We start from the raw sequence: 20053 nt of genomic DNA on the forward strand, positions 1-20053 counted from the left end.
CCCCCACTGAAGGTAATTGACTCACATGAGTATCGGTTATTCTTCACCCAAAGTGCATATAAATCTACGTATATAATATGGGACACATAAAGGCCATAATATACATATATTAATTGCGCACTTTTGCGTATGCATAGTTCTTATATCAACTGGAACGGCACTTAAAGAAAATGACAGTAATCAGTCCATTTCTTTCCCCCCCCAAGGAGGAAGGAACATTTTGTATATGCCAATTTAAATGCGTAAAGAATAATACTATTTGAGGCTGGTTTCGAGCATTGCGAATTTCAAGAAAAAAAAAAAAAAAAAAAAGCCGCAGCGCCAAAAATATAGAAAAAGATATAGAGATTCCCCTGAAACGGTTATCATAAGAACACAGTTTTGAAAAGGAGGAACTTCGAATTATGGGTACTTCTCATTATAACTACATATAAACCGTCCTGGTAGATACTATAACGGAATATCTTTCTTGAAAACCAATGGGGTCCTTTCCCCAAAAGGTTAGACTTCCTGAACACACTTAAAATCGTAAAATTTGAAAGGAACACTGTTGTAAAAATATGTCCCTATGTAAACGAATTCCCTTCCCGAACATAACCAACCCATGAGCAATTCGATTTTCCCCCCAAACATCGACTGAGCCAGATTAATAAGGAAAAGGAAACATTACGCAACTTAAAGTAAGGTTTTACAAATGGGGTAATAATGATTTATTTTATAAGCCAGGGGAAGAAAGAATTCTTTCAATTTCCCCCCCAATAAATTAGGTACATAAAAAGGGCACAATTGTTTCCACCATTTGAGGGCTATGGGAAAACAATTCAAGTAATTCTTTCCTTCCATTTATATATACCTTCATTTTTTGCTGTATTCTTATAAGTAAAATTCTAATCACCCTTATTATTTTATTATCCATAATATGAGAAGGTCACCTTTTATACTAAAATATAAATTATTTATTTTTCCATCATCCCATGGGTAAAAAGAGTAAATTTTTTGTAACCCAAAAAAAATGACTCATCACTTAGTGTTCCCGAGCGGTCTCCCACCTCAGTACTGGCCAAGCCTTACAGTGCTTAACTTCAGAGTTCTGATGGGATCTGGTGTGGCCACTGTAGTGTGAACGAGTCAGAAGTATAAGGCACCGTAGAAGTCATTATGCTTTCCCCCATCAAAGGTGATAGAATATCATTTAATGGGCACCTATTGATGGTGCATTTTACGGGTTAACATTTAATGAATTGCTTCTCACGAACCTTTCGCGGAGCCCGTCAATATTAATTTCTATTATGGCAAAATGAAAAAAAAAAAAAATAAAATAATAAATTCGAACCCGTTATAAAATGTATTTCGTAAGAAGTTTCTCCATAGCCCTTTTCTCCATTGACAGTTCCGATGGGATCCCAATGCACAGTTGAACCCATTTTTTCGTAAAAAATTGGGAGCCCTTCCCATGGGAAAATAATTTTTCACTAATGTGGCATAATAATTCCTCCATTTCTTTTTGAAATAGGGGAAGAAATAAAAATTACTCATATACCAATAAAAATGCTAATATATTGATATAGTATTCTTATGTCCTGCTTAATATTTATTTCCTTTTCTGAGGACCATAAAAAAAAATGACTCATCACTTAGTGTTCCCGAGCGGTCTCCCACCTCAGTACTGGCCAAGCCTTACAGTGCTTAACTTCAGAGTTCTGATGGGATCTGGTGTGGCCACTGTAGTGTGAACGAGTCAAAAGTATAAGGCACCGTGGAAGTCATTATGTTTTTCCCCTTAGTTTAGTCGAAGTCATAATTGCTCCTGCCCATGAGAATAATTCACTACTTATATTTTTATTTGCCGCAATTTTTTTCCCTATATTCTGTAGCTACATAATGGGTTAAAATCGCTCAATAAAATTGAGGTCATTTTTAGTGAAGAATATTTCCCGCCCCCCCCATATTTTTCAAATTCTTACGCAGAAAAAATTATCTCAAGTTTTTGCGTAAATATATTGCAAAAGTTTGGTAAATTTATTTTTAAGAAAGTTAACAAAAAAAAAATAAAATAAAATATACCTCTTATTATTATACAACTGGGCAAATTTATGCATATTTTCAGGGCAACTTTTGAGAAATCAATTTAAGCTTAAAATTAGGAGCAAATATAAAGTTGAATGAAGTTATGCAGTTAACATAAACTACGCCCTATGTTAACATATTTCTTCACCTAGGAATTTTCGTTCTTTGGTTATGTTAACGTTCAGTAAAGGATAGTTTTCCAAAATTGGCTATAAGTATCACTTCTTTCCTGGCAGTATCACCATTTTCTTTCTCATCCTTGGGTAGAACACTCAATGCTTTATTCCTATTCTGTGTATAGCGAAATATTGCATCTTGTTCATTTGGATGCAGTCAGTTATCTCCCACTTGTACGAAAAGGAAAAATATCAACAAGAGGAGCATAAAATACTACTCTACATAGCCACGAGGTGTGAGAAAAGACGACACCCAACTGCTAAGAAAACTGGGAGCACAACTCTTACCCGATGGCAGTAACCTCCTAATAGGTATTCTGCATTCCAATGCAATAGAGACAAGTTATATTGTACTCTTAATAACAACCGAAACACCATTCCTTCGGTGATATATGCTCAAATATTTGCAAATGCGTTTAACCATTCATTCCTACGTTATCCCTGCATATGCCCCTTCCCAATCTGGTCGGGACATACTGATCGAACAGGTACTGCGTCAAACAATCAAACCGGTTATGAATATTTACACAGAAGCTATGAACAAAATGTACCCTATTTTTTCTGCTTTCCATACTAATGGTGGGCTTTATTAAAAAACTATATTTTCCATGGAAAAAGGAAGAAATCCTTTTTTTTCTATTTTCTATACGGCATCCTATACTTGGTTGTATGCATAAACAGAGCTACCCTTTTCCACCGCCATCCTTGAACGGGTAAAACGTAGTTGTTGCAATTTGTAAGGAGGTAATATAAACTTCCAATCTTCTTCCTTCCATTGGGCTGTAATAAATAACCCATATTTTAAAAAATTAAGTAAATAAATAAAAAAAAAAAAAAAAATTCCAAACACGTATTACTTTGAGCAATAACATTTAATGCAATTATTTTATCGCTTTTTCTTTACTTTATTTTCCTCAAAAGCAAAAAACACTAGGGGCTACTCCGGGAATCGAACCCGGGACCTCTCCCACCCTAAGAGAGAATCATACCACTAGACTAAGTAGCCTCATTTTATTATATATTACTCTTTCGCCCTAAATCCCCTATATCCTTGAACATATAATAAAAAAAAAGAACAAAGAAAAAAATATTCTAATGCCTCATAACCTGAGCACGCTTTGAAAAAATCACAATTTAAATTACCACATAAGCGGATTCCAAAAATAAGGAAGTGAACATATCCTTGCATATTCATAGCACTATGCTCCTATGCAAGAGCATAGTGAAACGTAAAGAGAGCAGTTAACGTGGGGCAAAAAGGAATACATGTTACCGCATGAGAAGGATATACCACATATAATGATGGATGGCACTTCCCATTTGAGAATATCCCTCCCGTAGAAGGAGAAGCGATAAAGGGTAAACCTGAAATAACTTCTTTAATGCGGATGGGAATAACAACCGTGATAATGTGTAATGGAAACTTTTCTCTTTATACGAAAGGTTACTTTTCTCCTAATACATATTGCTGTGGCGCGCCATGCACCCTCCCCCTCTCGTCCGTCCATTTTGGGAGAGAGTAAAAACTGTCCCTACTTTTGCTTTCCCGTTCTCTCATCTTGCACCATAACAGTAGCTTACATTTCTGATCATTTCCGTTAAAACAGTTTTTACGACAAGGAATTAATGCAGCATGTAGCAACGTGTACTCTACACATTTGGAATTTCCATTAACTACCGACATACCTATATATGCGTGCTTGCCCGATGCTTACTCAAAATGGTGAGCAATTTATACACCCCGTAAGGACATATCTGCAAGCATATTAATCGAAGAAGATAAATTTAAAAGCGATTTCGTGGAGTTCATTCAGGGCGAGTTAACGACTTGTGCCTGATATACGTCCGTCGGTTCAATATGATAAGGAGGTAAGGAAAACTTTTTTTTTTCATTTTTCTCCAAAGGGAACATTTTAAAGAGAGAAAAATAAACTGTGTGAAATAGAGGAGAAAGTGGCACCACTTCTCCATTAAGAACAAAAAAAAAAAAAAAAAAAGGGTAACAAACGTAAAGCAGTATAGGCGGATTACTGCTTCGCTACGTAAACGAATAAACGTTCACAACAATGTTTCCACAGTCGGGCTCAGGAAAGTATCTTCTGCGCAAAATTTTCTAAGGATATAAAACTCTTATTGTCCGGATCAACAAACTTCTTAAAATTACTGCAGTCCTCATCAGATAAAACATTGCTCATTGTCATAACTAAAAAAATTATTGTATCTACGTTAAGATAGCCAGTGTTATCTTTGTCTAATTTTTTCAAAGTGTGTATTAATTTTTCGTGAGGGGTCACTTCTCCTAGCTCCTTCCTTGCTATTTTGGAGTACTCTTTTACGTTATAAATGATTTTGTTATTTTTATACAGCTTCCTATAATCGGTCGATATTCCGATGAGTCTTAGGGCATATACTAATTCGTTGAAGTTCATGTAGCCGTCGGCGTCCTGGTCCATTATATTGAACGACTCCCTAATTATGGTACCTGTCCTGCCCATGGTGACAAAGGGGAAAGGTAAATCTGGCGTAAAATGGTGTTCAGTTTACGCGGTGCACACGCGCAAATGCAAATAATATTTTATGATCCTAAAATAGAGGTAAAAATAAAGTAACTCGAGAGTCCTACTATCAAAATTAACAAAAAAACTGTGGCAATTGGTAGAAAACGTTACGGGTCGCCAAAAAAAAAGAAAGTCAAATTTGTTCTTTTCAACTTTTGTCAATAAACAGGATAAGTCTTCACACCAAAAATGTATTAGCTGTTGCGATGGGAAAAAAAAAAAATGGGAACTACACTCGGAAACAAATGGGTTGAAAAGAAACTGAGAAAATTCTTCCCATTCTCTTTAATATTGTCAAAATTTTTTTTTTTTTTTCTGGATAGTAAAATAGCTAGACAGATCGCAGCCAGGGTAGCTAATTTTACTTCACATATTTTTTTTTTTTTTTTTTCTACATCTCCTGAATTAACCCCTCCTCGCTCTGATCCTCTGGTTCCTGCATGAACGTTCAGAAAAAAAAAAAAAAAAAAAAAAAAAAAGCCATTATGTGAACAAAGCAGCCATTAAGTGAGCAAAATAGCCATTATTTGAAAAAGTAGCAACTGTTGTCCAAAAAATGTAGCTATTATTGCGAAAAAAAACTCCCAAAGAAGGAATAATCCATTTTTTCCTCACGGACAATTATAATATTCTCTCTATCAAACGAAATCGAGAAAACTGCTGTAATTCCACGAAAACAGCTGTGCATTACTTCTCAAAACAGAGTGCACTTTTTTTTTTTTTACGCATTTTCAAAATGGACGCCTTGGTCGATTTCCCCCCCCTACCTGATTTGCAACGTCCGCTACTGTAATGTTCATGTCTTTAAGTTTGCTCTCGCTGATGTTGTCGTTGCACACGTCGAAAATGCCCATAGAAATGTCTACACCGCGAAAGAGGGGAAATAACGTCTCGAAGGGAAATGTACATACAAGTTTACACATATGTACATGAATATTCAGCTTGTCTTTTGTTCTCAAAACTAAACGGATGTGACATAAATACATGGTGCTTACCCATGAAAACGCATGCTTCGTCGCTATTCTCACAGGACTGATCAAGTATGTCCTTGTCAATCCTCACGCTTTCTGTATCCATATTTCTTAAGTCCTCGTTCGATTTCTCCATCTTTGCCAAAAATTTCTTGTATTTCTCTAAGGAAGAACTGCTTATTAAATCCTTGTGGAAACGCGGTTTTTCCCTCTTTGTTTTTTCATCTGGGGGTGTGTCGGGCGGTTTGTTCAGATTTTCATCTTTGTCACTAAGTAAAAAAAGCTTATCCTTCGCGCCTTCTTTGAATTGGTCATCTAGTAAACTCTCCCTCGTTATTTTGGCTCCCCTTGTTTCCTTTTCATCATTTCTTTGATTTTCGTGCATATTTTAAAAAAACGATCAGATGGACGGGAACAATTCTGCGAGAGTTACGTGTAAAAGGAAAAGGAGAAAATTGTCCTTCATAAAGAACAGCAAGAACCAGTACCAATGCGTAGATTTTCCCCTATTCTGCGATGAAGGCCCTGTTTTTAAGTAATTTTATCAATATGTAATTTCACAGATCAGGGGAAGCCTTTTATAATAACCGCGGTTTATAAATACACATGCTGTTCGTTCAATTTGAAGAAGCATTAGCTGCAAAAATATACTTCATCGTAATAATGTTGGTAGGTTACCTTTTTTTTCATTTTTTTTTTTTTTTAAATTGTGAAAAAGTTGCTTTAAATGAAGGTTTCCCAGGAAAATGGCTGTGTTCCTGCTTTGTTTCACTTTTCTTTTCCGCGCAAGAATAGCTCTCATTTTTGCCATAAAAACGTACCCGTTGGTACACGTACAATAAGTGCACTTTAATACGTTCGCGTAGTCGAAAAAAAAAAAAAAAAAAGAAAAGAAAAAGGAAAGAATTCACTGGTGAATGAAAAAAAGGAAAATAGCGCCAAAAAAAAATTTCAGGTGCAAAATTTAAGGAAATAAATCTGCGTTGGAACATGCCCCCTTCGCGCAGCACATAAATCTCTGCAGTCAACGCGCACGTTCTCACACATCAGTGTGTTCTTACAGTTATGTAGAACAATGTGCGATCGGGAATGTAGGCAGATATAGTTTATATTCGCTCATGTGCAAATTTGCCATTGTGCGCATATAAAGATGGAACAAACATAAGTTAAGAACGAATACACGCAAAAGGAGCTCCTACTGAGGTGTAACAATGTGACAGTGTGACAATGTAACAACATACCAATACATTTCACTGAATCAGCTGGCATAACAACTTCGCGATTTCTTTGCATCTTTTGCTATAGTTTCTGTTTTCTATGTGATGAAAATGTATTAGGAGAAATTACATTTTTCTTTTTTTTCTTAATAGACGAATTTGCTCGGCCAAAATGTGAAATAAGTGCAAGTGGGGAATTGTCAACTGGTGGTTGTCGTTTGCACAAATGATGTCATGTGGTTTCCGTAAGTTCCTTCACAAATCATCATGATGAGGGGTTTTACTAAAATTAAAGAAATTACCTTTTGGCCTACGCCAATTGGGGAGCTTATCCTAAATAAACATGCCAATCTGCTGTGACAATGTACAAATATGTATGTGCTCGTTTGCATTTTTTCTTCGAACTGGCATATCAACCAATTAAACCATTGGCTCCTACGGAAGGCCAATAATAACCACCTCTCATGCATTGTGGCCTAATTTTTCAAGCTAACAGACGTTAGTGGATATCTCCTGTGTTCTGATATGCAGATCGAAAAGGGAAGCTTGCATTTTTTTTAACGACCTATTTAAGGGAAAGGGCAATTTTTTCTTTTAATTTTTTCTATATTTGCATGCTGAGTGGGCATGTGAGGAATATGCACCACATGCATATGCATATGTTAGGTAGAGGCTCTATGTGGACATGCAGTTTTTGAAAAATTACAATCGAATAAATCGACAACCAAATTTTCTAAGATAAAAGAAAAAAAAAAAAAAATGCTCTATATATGTATTCAATCATTCAGTTAATTGGATGAATAAGGGAAATGATAAATGATAAAACAAACATTCTGCAACAGGATATATATTTCAAACGATTATTATAAGTGGTTTCAGTTTCTCTTAAATGTCATATGCTATACGTTCATGTATGCTAAACAAGTATAGGCTTTCAAGGAGACACCTTCTACAGGTGCGTGCATACGCATGTGCATTGGGCCCATTTCTTTGTCGGCTGAAAGTTACGTAAGAATGAATGCCTATTTTTATGTTATTGAAAAGGAAGGTAAGAAATTGCACACTGTGTAGCTCTTATTTTTAAGATTTGATTCCCTCTATCTACATATTTGCGTTGAAAAAAAATTTATGTGTACAGTTATTGAATCTGCTTTGCAACACTGATTAGATTTGCGCTAAGGGTGCAACAGGGGGAAATTAAAAAAAAAAAAAAAAAATTCCCAAGACAGGTTATAATCGCGGCATCAGTTGTTCGGCCGGTTTGTCCTAAGCAAGGGGCTGCAAAAAAAAAAAAAAAAAAAAAAAAAAAAAAAAAAAAAAACCTACACAAACACTTACATATATAGATTTGTAAGATACCTTGGGACATATTTCCACAGTGCGGAAGGGCATGCCGAACTGATCACCCCCCGCGTCACCACGTTACGGCACCGACGACTCCTCCGGCGCGATCAAACTCCTAGAACAAAACATGAGGGTGGCCCATCTTTTTTCCTTGAGCCTGCTATTCCTCGCAGCGCATGATGTCCTGTGCAGCAAAAAAAAAGGAAAAATACTTGGGAGCTTTTCAAAGAATAGCAACATTGTGGAGTACCTCTCCTTCTTAGCCGAGGATGAATACAAAACACTGTTGCAAGAGGTGGACAATGAATTAGTGAACAAAATAAAAAACAAAGAAATAGTAACCAAGGAAAATATAACGGCAACCTTACAACTACTAGATAAGAAATATAAAGAAATTGACGATGGAGCTAAGAAGCGAGCAATAGCAAATGTCATTATTGATATTAGGGAGGCTCTTCAGAAAAATTTACCCCATGCGGAAAATAATAATGAAGATGTGGAGAACAAAAAAGAGCTAAACAAAAGCAACTTTTTACTTAAACTAGAAAATACTTACATCAAGAGAGACTTAGCCAATTTTAAAAAAATTACGGAAGACATATCCATAAGAAAATCCTACTTGGATAAAAAATTTAAAATGTGTGGTATATCGAGCGAACAATTCTTATATGGAGCCCCCGGAAAAATTAACCTATCAGATAGTAGCATAATGGAGATAGATTACCCTCTATTTATTAACATTGTAAATAATAATACATGTCAAGATGACCTATCCTCAAGTAGTACCTCCTTCCAATCGATTCAGCTTAACAAGTTTCTCGATCTGTACAAACCCGTTCTTGATTTCAACATGGACCTCCTAGAAACTGCACTCAAGCATGAAATGAAGGCCTACGAAGACTCAAAGAATGAAATATTCTTCCTCATCCGAGATCATTATAAAAATTATGGAGAAGTAAAGAAGTTCCTGTTGAACATTCCAATGAGCAAGCTTCCTGATTCTAAGCCAAATGATGAAATGAAAAAAGAAATAACAGAATATAACAGGATCTTTACCTACTCTGGGGGAGTTTCGGAGAGTAACAGAAAGCCAGGCGATGGGCACATCCTTGGTAGACATGCTAAGGAGCCTGTATACATTCAACCAAAGAGATATAAAAGGATTATAAAAATTCCTGTGAAAAGGAAAAAAAGTTTTATAAATGATAAAACACAAATTAACGTTAAATCGCCTGTTAACGTTGGCCAATTGTTCCTTAGGAAGAAAGAAAATTTTGAGCAAGCCAAAAAGAATATATATGAGTATCACATATTTTTAAACAAGAGTAAAGAAAAGGAAGACGAGATCGAAGCCGGCGCTGTTGCAGACGCCATTGCAAATTTTGATGCGGAGAATCTCCCCATTGAACACGTAACAGTGTCCAGCCCACACACAACCGATAGCAATATTTTAAAAAGAATAACAATTAGAAAGTTTTTTCATAAAGATTCCACGGGAGAAGAAGTAGGAGGAGATCAACCACTATCGTTAGAGCATGAAGGAAAAGGTACACTACCCTGTCCAGAAAACTCCCAGTACATTAGCGATGGCTGCTTTTATGTCATCCCACTAATCCACTTCAACTACCCATCAGGTAGTATGTACTGTACACCTTGTTCTAACTATGACAAAAGTACATATGAAAAGTGCGATTTTAGGGGGAATTTTATCAACCTCAATTATGGCAAAAATTGCCTTGTATGTATCCCCCCTAGTGCACTTAACAATTGCATCTGCAATGTGAATTCTATGAACGGCTCAGCTCCAGAAATCCTGATGAAACATCCGGAGGCAATTTTGCATCATCCGCCTGACCAGAATTGTATGTACAAGAACTTATGCACCAGTTGTGCCCAACCCAGTAGGAAATTATTTAGCTCTCTTCAGAAAAGCTATATTTGCCCGTACTGTAAATTAAGGAAATCGGTCAAGGGGGAGGATTGTACTGATGGGTATAGGACTAAGGTGGCACCCTGCACGAGTCAGAAGGGCATGTTCTACGGACAGGCTGTGACGAATTTTACCATCCTTGATGATGATGAAGACGAAGATTCCATCAGGAATGTAATTTCCTCTGGGAAAAAAGCGCATGATAAGAAGAAAACGTATACTGATGAGAAAGCATATGGTGAGAAAAGACGAAACCAACCACAATATCCCATTAAAGATGATCCGTCAAACCAAGGATATTTCAAAAAGATGTACAATATAGATGTGACTGCAAACGAGTACGACGAATTAAGACAAAGATCCCCCAATAGAGTGGTGCCCCTAAGCAGTGATTTCTTCGATAAAGGCAACTTAAAGGGGAGGGATGGGGCTTACGATGATGAAGATGACGACGAAGAAGAAGAGGAAGATGATGTGGAAGAGGATGAGGTGATAGAAGGGAAAAAAGGAAAGGAGAAAGGTGGAGAAAACGATGGGGTAAATGGACCAGAAGTAGACGGAGAAGATGATGAAGATGATGAGGGCGAAGACGAAGATGGAGTTAAAGGGAAGGAAAAATCATCGAGCAAGGAAAGAGACAATCAAAGGTATGACAAAAAATATCAGCAAAAGGATGACGAATCAGGTAAGGGAGAAGTAAAAGGGAAGGACAATTTTGATGTCACGGGTGAAGATATCGTAATGGACGAAGAGGACGGTGGCATCCCATATGACACCAATATTTACGATTTTGGAGAATTTTTGAAGAACGATAATCACATGAACTATTTTAAGGATCTGTATTACAGCACTGTGCATAATAAAGACAGTAATGAAAACAAGAAGGAAGAAAAAAGCTTCCTCCTAAACTTGAGGTTTTTATATAAGACCACATTTTTTAGTAGGAAGAGGACAATTGTAAGTGCCTTTTTGAAAACGCCTAATTTGGACGTTGAGTACAACAAAGGAAAAATCCTCTTTTTATTCAAAAATTTGTTTAGCAAAATTTTTAAAGATGTAGATTATAAAATTAAGGAATCGCTAGTGCAGATGATCCCGGTGGTTGAAAGTGATGAAGAGGAGGATGCAGAGTTAACCGGGTTCGATATGGATTTTGGAAAAGTCAAGGAGCATTATGCTGGGTCGATAAACATGTTTAGGCACTCCGTTTTTGACATACACCATATGGCTATTTATTTTATTGGGCCAGATGAAAAGTACATCCTGCTTGAGGATATCATCAGAGAGATACACGAGGAAAGGGAGGAGGAATTCTTCGATGGGGTTGTGAGACACTACGAAGAGGGGGACACCCATGTGGTGGAGGAAGTGTCAAACGAAGCCGTGCCAAACGAGGCGGTACCAAACGAGGCGGTATCAAACCAGGCGATATCAAACCAGGCAATGGACAGGACTGATCAAGCGAAACAGGCGAAAGAAGCAGAACAAGTAGGAACGGACATGGAGGAAGGAACACAGGGGGCAAAGGAGAACCAGAAGGGGAGTCTTCAGAAAGGTGAAGTTAACCAGGAGAAGCGTGAACCAGAGGAGGAAAGAGGCGAAACTGACCAAGGAAAACGCACAGCAGACGAAGAGAAAGAAAAGGCAAATCAAGAAGAAGGAGAAGAAAAACAAGAAAAAGGAAAAACAAAACAGGAAAAGCACAAGTCAGAGAAGGCAAAAAAAAAAGCAGACAAGCTGAAACTAAAGAAGGGAAAGCTGAACCAGGAGGAGGATAAGTTGAATACTAAAGTAGGGGATACGAAGCCCATATCGGGTGGAGAGATGCAAAGTGAAGAAACAAAAGCAGCAGACAAAGCGTCGAATAAAGCAACGGAGAAATCGGTAGATCAACCTGAAGACGTCGCACTCAGTGGAAAGGAAGCACAAAGAGAAAAGGGCCAACAAGAACACAATGCAGATTTTCTGAAAATCCTATCGAATTATGGAAATCTTCTCTCCAAGGAGGATATGAACGTGATCAAAGACAACTTAAATAATCTGGTTGTAGAGAAAAGGATGATAAACGGAGGAGAAATCATAGAAATTATTATAAAAAAAAAAGAGTCCAAGCAAGAAAAGGAAGAGGTGGACGATAGTAACGATAAGTATGAGTCCATTTCCATTGATGGAGATGAAGGAGTAGATACCATTAACGAAACGGTGAAGAAGTACATGGAAAAATATTTCAGCGTTCATAATATACCCATATACTATATAGAAAATGGGAAAATCTCAAAAAACACCATCCACGTTACATCAGATGTTAACTGCAATTTGGACATGCTGAAGATGAGCATCCTAGGAATCAGCAACATTACGGACAAGTCGATAGATCAGTTTAATTTTTTCCTTGTTCCGAAGGAAGTCGAATTTTACAACCCAAGCAAATTTCAGGAAATTCCACACTCCATCTGGAACGTGCAAGATTTGTACAACTATAGCAAATCGATAGGGCGAAAAATAGTGATTGCTTCGGTTGATGAAAATGATTTGGACAGTATAAGACCCAGAAGTTTCGACTATTTGTACGAGTCGAATAGAGACAGTGAGGAGCTCTCCGCGATGGAGGGGGAATTTGTGCAGGCGCTCGCCGAATCAGAACCGGGCGACGACACCGCAAGCGTGGAAAGTGGAATTATACTAAAGAAGGCGAATAAGCGTATCGTACCTGATGAAAATCCCCCAACAAGAAGTTACGAAGAAAATGAAATTGAGTACATAAACAAAGAAATAACAATCTTGGAAGATGAAGAATTGTACAGAAAGGGAAGTTATTACAGCTTCTTTGAAATTTACCTGGACAACCCCAATAGAAAAGTGAACGTTTACAACGCACCGATACAGAAGACATATAACTTGAATTTATTTGCAGTGGACCTTATGAACAGAATAGTGCACGTGCCATCTACATTTATAAATACCAATTCGTACAAGAAGGGTATGTCCATCCTGGACATATACACTTGCTTGGAATACTTCTCCTTTAACAGAAATACGAACGTTATTAGTTCCATTATTTACGATAAATCAGTCACCTTATATGAAATTTTGAAGTACCTGAATGAGAAGGACGAACATTTGCTCATTCGAAATAAGAGGACTGAAGAGTGTGAAGACGTGGACAATTTAGAAAATATAAAAATTCCTCAATCCATAAATTTGAAGGATTCCAAAATTATACATTTGGAAATACCAATTTTTTATCTGGACGAACAGTCCTACTTTTATCATGACAGATTAACTCTCATGAATGTACCGGAAAATATGACCGCATTGGATTTGTCAAATTTTGTGAAGAATATAATTAACTCTAAATTGAATTCCTTCAATATAAATGCTCTTAAAGATTTACAAATTTTTACCATCCGGGAGAAGAAGTGGGAAAATGTAGATGACACATTAACAGCGAGTGAATTAAAAATGAACCACAATGATTTGTATACGCTTTTTATTAGAAAGAAATTTTTGACGAAAAATAACTTCCAGACTTTAGCTAATTTGGAAATCGATTTAGCCGATAGTAATATCTACATAAAGAAGCTAGACATTTACATCAACTATAATTTTGGTCCGTATAGTTTGCACCATTTGTCACTGTATATTGACTCCAACAATTTGAAGAACCTGATACTTAGAAATACGAATGCATTCATATCAGACTCCTTTTTGCGCGAGTTTTTCTTTGTGTACAGCAGCAGGCACCCGGTGGGGGGTGGTTATAAGGTGGAGCACCCAGAACAGGACAGTGAACATTCGGTGGACTACCAACTGAGCAATGGTCAACTGAGCAATGGTCAACTGAGCAATGGTCAACTGAGCAATGGTCAACTGAGCAATGGCCAACTGAGCAATGGTCAACTGAGCAATGGTCAACTGAGAAATGGTCAACTGAGAAATGGCCACCTGAGTAGCGGAGATAACTCTGAAGTGTACATCGAAGATGAGGAGGAATCCAAAGGAGGGGATAAAAAAATAGCCTTCCTCTTCCTCCTCAACATGCTCAGCAGGTTCTACAAGATAAAATTCAGTGCGAGCAGAATGATGGAAACCGTCCTGGCGCAATTGTTGGAACTGAGTGGGAAAGACTCAAACGAAAATCCACTACTGGAAATGAAAAAATCGTCCAAGAAGACTAAAAATTTGGAACTCTACCTAGGAAATAACTCCAAGAAAATATCAGTAAAGAATGTACCCCTGTCCTTATTGGTGTGGAAATTTATCAACATACTGATGAGAGGATCGTTTAACATCCCAGTTGAAGAGAAAGAAAAGTTGTACAATTTATTTGTAATCGTACCGAAGGATAAGCACAAGGTGAAGAACCACGACTACTACTTTAGCTCCATCCCTGGATATACCATAGAAGAAATGCTAAAAATTATAGAAAAGGACAATCTACTTTTGATGAAGGCATACCCAGATCACCTCAATCACATTCGGAATAGCGAACATTTCGACTCGTATATGATATTCCCTCTTGATTCGCTACCATCAGTCATCGATTTTAACAACCCCGTTGGGTCTCTAAGCTTTTACGTTAACTACAAAAATGAAAAAAAAATTACACATATTATTAACGTGCCAGAAAAGATAACCACAGATAAACTGCTAAAGTCTATACTTCTAGATATGTACTCCAAATGGCAGAAATTGCCAAAGGATGAGAAGATTAAATTTTCGCTTTATGTGGACAACGATGAAATAACGGATGTAAAAAAGTACATCAATTCTGGGGAGGGCGCCCAGTTGCGCACCTTCATTTCACTAGGAAAAAAAAAAAATGACCAAAAAAAATCTAAAAAGAATTACGTCGACCTGGACAAAATAACAGAACTAGATGCCATAAACGTTTCCGATGCAGAATTGAAGACAGCTCAGCTGTACGATAAGACCTTGAGGGAAATTCTAGTAAAGGATTACATCGATTATAATAATATCTCCGTGAGTGGGTACACCCTCTCAATTTACGTGTACGATGGGGTGGCGTATAAACCGGTGGTTATTTTTAATGTCCCCTTGAGCGCAACGAACAAGGACATTATAAACTTCCTACTTATAAAGGCCAATCATATTAATACGAAAAAATTGGTAGACGAATTTCTGTTGCTGAATGAGGAGTCCTTCATTTTGATGAAGACAAAAACCATTGTGGAACAAAATGTCGTATTTATAGGTGAACTTACAGAACTAATAAATTTGGACCGAACCAAACTCTACGTAGTTCATAAACCCCTATTTAACGCACTAGATGATATATTCAGAAATGTGGCAGGCAGAAAGTATGACTTCAAGTCTGAAAAAAATACCGTGATAAACGTGAATGATGAAAAAGGTACCCTCACCTTTAACCTTATGTTTAACAAAAACAAAAAAAGAGTTCTAACTGTTCTGAACATTCCACACAATATGTACATTACAGAGTTCCTACGATTTGCCATTGGATACCAACGAAAGTGGATCTACAAGTATGTTAATTTTTACCTCATTAAGGGAAGCGAGAAATACGTTTTAAATGATTATAAGGATGTGATACGGTATGGAAGAACCATCAGCGAAATTTTCAAAATGTGTAAATCTGGAGACCCATGTACCCTTCACATTGAGATTATGTCCCATGACTCAGCCAACAAGGTGAAGAAGGAAAACCTAGATGGCAGAGACAGGGGAAGTATAGTCATAAAGGAATTAAGAAAAAAACTTGTGGCAGACGAAATTGACAATAAAAAACTAGATCTATCAGTTGTCTGCTTCGAGTACAATGCGGGACTTTACGAGAAGCATCTTTTTGGGGCTTCCAGAATTTGTAACATTCCTAAAAATTACACTGTGGCGGATGTACTGAATTACGTAAAGACCAAGTTGAAAGAAGAAACGAAGATGAAAAATGTGGATGACTTACAACTTAAAATAATATTTAACGAATCATATGTAACCATACCAGAGGAACTGAATATGGAGTATGTGATTAATTACTACTTTACTGATGCGCCCTCAATCGTTTCTATCTCGCAGAAGGATGAATTATTGAACCTCATCCATCTAACTCTCCATGATACCGTTATAGACATAAAGAATGACACCTTCGTGAAGAAGAGCATACCTTTGTATATAAAAAAGGGAAGACATTTGCAAAACGTGAAATTAAAAAATATTCCTTTTGGCATTACGGAGGACAACTTGATAACATACCTGCTAAATTATTTAACAAAAAATGCGGAAGTGATTAAATTTATGAAGGATAACACGTCAGTTTGTATCTACCCGAATTGTGATCCTGTGTATGTGCACTTGGAGAAGAAGCAGCTCTCCTTCGTTGCGTCTTTGTCGTACCATATCGCCATGAAAAAAATCATCTACTTGTCTACAGTAGAGTCTCATGAAAATTTCTACAGTCAATTGAGCCACTTCGAATTCAATTTTGAAAAGTCTCAATATTATAGCGAAACAAAGGCGAGTAGAAGCAGCAGCAGCAAGACAACCAAGAAGAATAATAACACCGATGTTTTAATGAACATTGATGTCAATATTCACTTCCCAAATTTACAGAAAACTGTTCGAGTAAAAAATTTCAACATGGACATGGAAATAGAAGACCTGTTGAGCAAAACTTTCCAATCTATAACGACGAAAAGTTACAAGTGGAATGATCTGTTCACCTTTGTTGGTAGTACATCTATGTATAACAATGATTCCCAGGGAAATGACAAAGAAGAAGGGAGCTACTTGGAAGATAAGAAGGCCAAGACATTTAAGGACCAACTATATGAAGAAGGAAATATCACCTTCATCTATAAGTCGGAACATAATGCAATACATGATTATTTAATCTCCAGAGTTATCTACATGCCCGCCATGATAAACTACCAAACAACATACATCTCTCTAAAAACGAGCATTAGTGGATTTCACAACAATACCACGACGTTGTATGGATTCCCAAATTATTTAACCCCCGCATTCACACTTACAATAGTGCAATACAATTTCTTCAAACTGATAGGAAAGACATACTTGGATCTCTTCGGGTGTTCCTACGATGATAGGTTTAACGATGAAGATCTATATGATCATACGCAAATCGCCTTGAAAAAGAGCGACCCCATTTTGAAGGATTCCCTCAAGGGAGAAAGCAAAAAGGAGAAAATGAGACTTATCATGAAGGTCAGAAGAAAGGATGCGAAATACATCGACACAATAAAAGATTTGACAACCTCCGAATTAAACATAGAATGCCAAAAGTTAGAAAATGAAGAAGACATGGAGGAATGTACCGATATGATATCAGCTCTCAACACATCCTCCATATTCTGGAGGAGTAGTGTCCTAGGTTTTATGGCAAATTCCGTGGTCATCCGGGATAACTACAACAACACCTTGATGCTTCCATATATCGACTTTAGAGTGAATGAAAAAATTCTTCTCCAAAATATTCTGTGTCACATTAACTTGTCACCTTACTTGTATAAGCTTTTCGAATTAACTCACATTGATAAAAAAGGAATCAGCTTTAAGAAAGGGCTAAAGAATAGCGTGCCACATATTCAGTGCTTACTATCATACGGGTTCAGCATTTACTTCGATCTGAATCACAACAACAAGCTCGATAATTATTACGGGTTCCAAATTGGGGGAGTAGAATCTTTTGACATAACCCAAGTACACTCCTTCCAAAATTTACATGAACAACATTTTGTGGAATTCTTTCTTCACAATTCGGATGGGACACATGTGTTTGTGAAAAATGTATATAGAGACATGACTGTGTCCACTCTCATCAATGAGTTGTCCAAGGCAAGACATCACATCCACGGTGTGAAGTATAACGAGGTGTCCTCGTTTTATAAGCTCATATACATCCTGGACCAAAAGGATATTTTCGAAATTAAGCCAGATGCCTCCATCGAAGATGTGTACGACATTGTGTTGAGGTACTCCAAATCAAATTTTGTCCTCAAAGTGGTTAAGAAGGATGGCCAGGGGTACAGGGATGGTAACGATGATCGCAGTAGTAGCCTTGCGGAGAGAGATATGCCCGAGATGCACCTCAGCTCTTACCCTTCCATCGTCGACCTGAGCCAAAACAACTTCCAAGTCGTCATGTATCTGCTGCTAAAGCCACTGGAAAACAACAACCTCTTCAGAGACCAAACCGCCCCCAAAATTATTATCAACAACGTCCCTTCCAGTACCTTCATTGTTTCCATCAAGGAGTACCTTCTCATTTTATTTAAGGACTACTTTGAGCGATTAGAACTTTCTCAAAATTTGCACAGCAGATTTTACGAATTTGAAATAAACCTAGTAATTGTCAGCATGAATCCTATCACCAGAAAGATACAAGAACTGAACGCGAACATTTTGAGCAATCTCACCGTGTCCAACTTTTACAGCATCTACTACAACGCCGGTTTGGTTCTACAACTTGACAAAGTGAAGATTTTCAAGCCCAACTTTTACAACGACTTTATTAAACACTTTTCCTCCGTCGTCATCGACTTTTCTTACGAGTCGCTCCAGAAGAGCTGATTCAATGGGTATCAAAAAGCTGCACAGGAGGGGACCGCACTATAATTTTACAAGAATGTGCGTTTTTGCCACCCCGGAAGCGTGCCTTTGTACGAACAACTTTTTAAGAACTCCCCCCTTATCGACTGTTGCGTTTCTGTAATTCTGTGGACACCCCAAAAATATATATCACCACATGGGGGGAATTGCCTCCCACGAGCGGCTACTCCACCCGCGGATCTACTCCACACATGTGAGAGACATCCAAAGAGCCCCTAACATTACGATAGTGATTCCTGAATAATTTAAGTGGGAGGGGGTGGAAAACATCTCACCATTACATGCTAAAAAAAATAAATAAATAAACACCTTTTAAAATGCCACTTTAACACGTTTTTTTTTTTTTTTTTTTAATAAACACATTTCGCACATTTTCGGGAAAACAGCCCCACGCTGCATCCATAATGGGGACAAATTATTCGGCGGATTCTCCGGCTCCCCGTTGTCCACAAGATGTTGTGGGGATAAAAGCTTTGGCACGTTCGTACTTAGTATGTTGACCAGTTGACACCTTTACCTTGACATTTGCCTGTGTCCTCTGGAAGAGCGATGCAAAATCGCCACACCGTTCAAGGGCAAATAAACTTCCGTTTCTCGTTCCGTGCAGACAGTGGGAATGACACTGTGTAAAGGTTTCCAACTCGCACATGCATTTTCGAAACAAAATTTGTGAAAAAAATATATTTTTTTTTTTAAATGGAGAAAAATGCGTGAATTTCTGCTGCGTGAAAAAAAAAAAAAAAAAAAAAAAAAATATATTGCCAATCGTTGTAGCAAATGCCAATGGATGACATTCCACATTTCACCTTTTTAATTAAAAAAAAATATATATACATATATATATATATATATATATATATATATATATATATAACTCAAAATAAAACTGCAGGATATATAGCACGAATCATTATAGGGATCCGCTCCACTTTCGGAGACTTAAAATTCCTCTTGCCCAGCACCATTGCAAGAAGGAAATTAAAAAAAAAAAAAAACGTGTATGCCAACTTATGCATTTATATGCATGCCGAGCGCACGAGCAGATTTATCGCCAAGTCGGAAGTGTGACACTCCGCTTGCCAACAGAGAATAGCAGTTTTCTACGTCTTCATGGGGTAACTACCTCCCTTTGCCGTGATATGCCTCTTTTATCTTAGCCAGTCAGTAGATTGGTCAGCCAACC

The 20053-nt window shown here is 37.4% G+C and overlaps 3 protein-coding genes and 3 non-coding genes across 6 annotated transcripts; 1 reads left to right on the plus strand and 5 right to left on the minus strand.

Moving 5' to 3' along the window:
- Positions 1-1012: 1012 nt before the first annotated feature.
- PKNH_1339400 lies at positions 1013-1131 on the minus strand. The gene has a single exon (XR_005506406.1). It is a non-coding gene; the product is annotated as a 5S ribosomal RNA (ribosomal RNA).
- A 491-nt stretch (positions 1132-1622) lies between these two features.
- PKNH_1339500 lies at positions 1623-1741 on the minus strand. Its single transcript, XR_005506407.1, has one exon. It is a non-coding gene; the product is annotated as a 5S ribosomal RNA (ribosomal RNA).
- A 1436-nt stretch (positions 1742-3177) lies between these two features.
- On the minus strand, positions 3178-3249 carry PKNH_1339600. The gene has a single exon. It is a non-coding gene; the product is annotated as a tRNA-Pro (tRNA).
- Positions 3250-4327: 1078 nt separating this feature from the next.
- PKNH_1339700 (calmodulin, putative) lies at positions 4328-4738 on the minus strand (the record flags this gene model as incomplete). The annotated part of the gene is made up of 1 exon (XM_039113559.1): positions 4328-4738. One exon carries the CDS (start codon positions 4736-4738, stop codon positions 4328-4330), a length of 411 nt encoding a protein of 136 aa, XP_038969935.1.
- Positions 4739-5192: 454 nt separating this feature from the next.
- Positions 5193-6157, minus strand: PKNH_1339800 (conserved Plasmodium protein, unknown function; the record flags this gene model as incomplete). The annotated part of the gene is made up of 3 exons (XM_039113560.1): positions 5193-5237; positions 5569-5663; positions 5797-6157. 3 exons carry the CDS (start codon positions 6155-6157, stop codon positions 5193-5195), a joined length of 501 nt encoding a protein of 166 aa, XP_038969936.1.
- A 2303-nt stretch (positions 6158-8460) lies between these two features.
- On the plus strand, positions 8461-18831 carry PKNH_1339900 (liver specific protein 1, putative; the record flags this gene model as incomplete). The annotated part of the gene is made up of 1 exon (XM_039113561.1): positions 8461-18831. The coding sequence occupies one exon, from the start codon at positions 8461-8463 to the stop codon at positions 18829-18831; it is 10371 nt and encodes a 3456-aa protein (XP_038969937.1).
- Between the last annotated feature and the right edge of the window lie 1222 nt (positions 18832-20053).

The sequence above is a fragment of the Plasmodium knowlesi genome (genome assembly GCF_000006355.2).
Source record: "Plasmodium knowlesi strain H genome assembly, chromosome: 13".
In the NCBI taxonomy this organism is placed as follows: domain Eukaryota; phylum Apicomplexa; class Aconoidasida; order Haemosporida; family Plasmodiidae; genus Plasmodium; species Plasmodium knowlesi.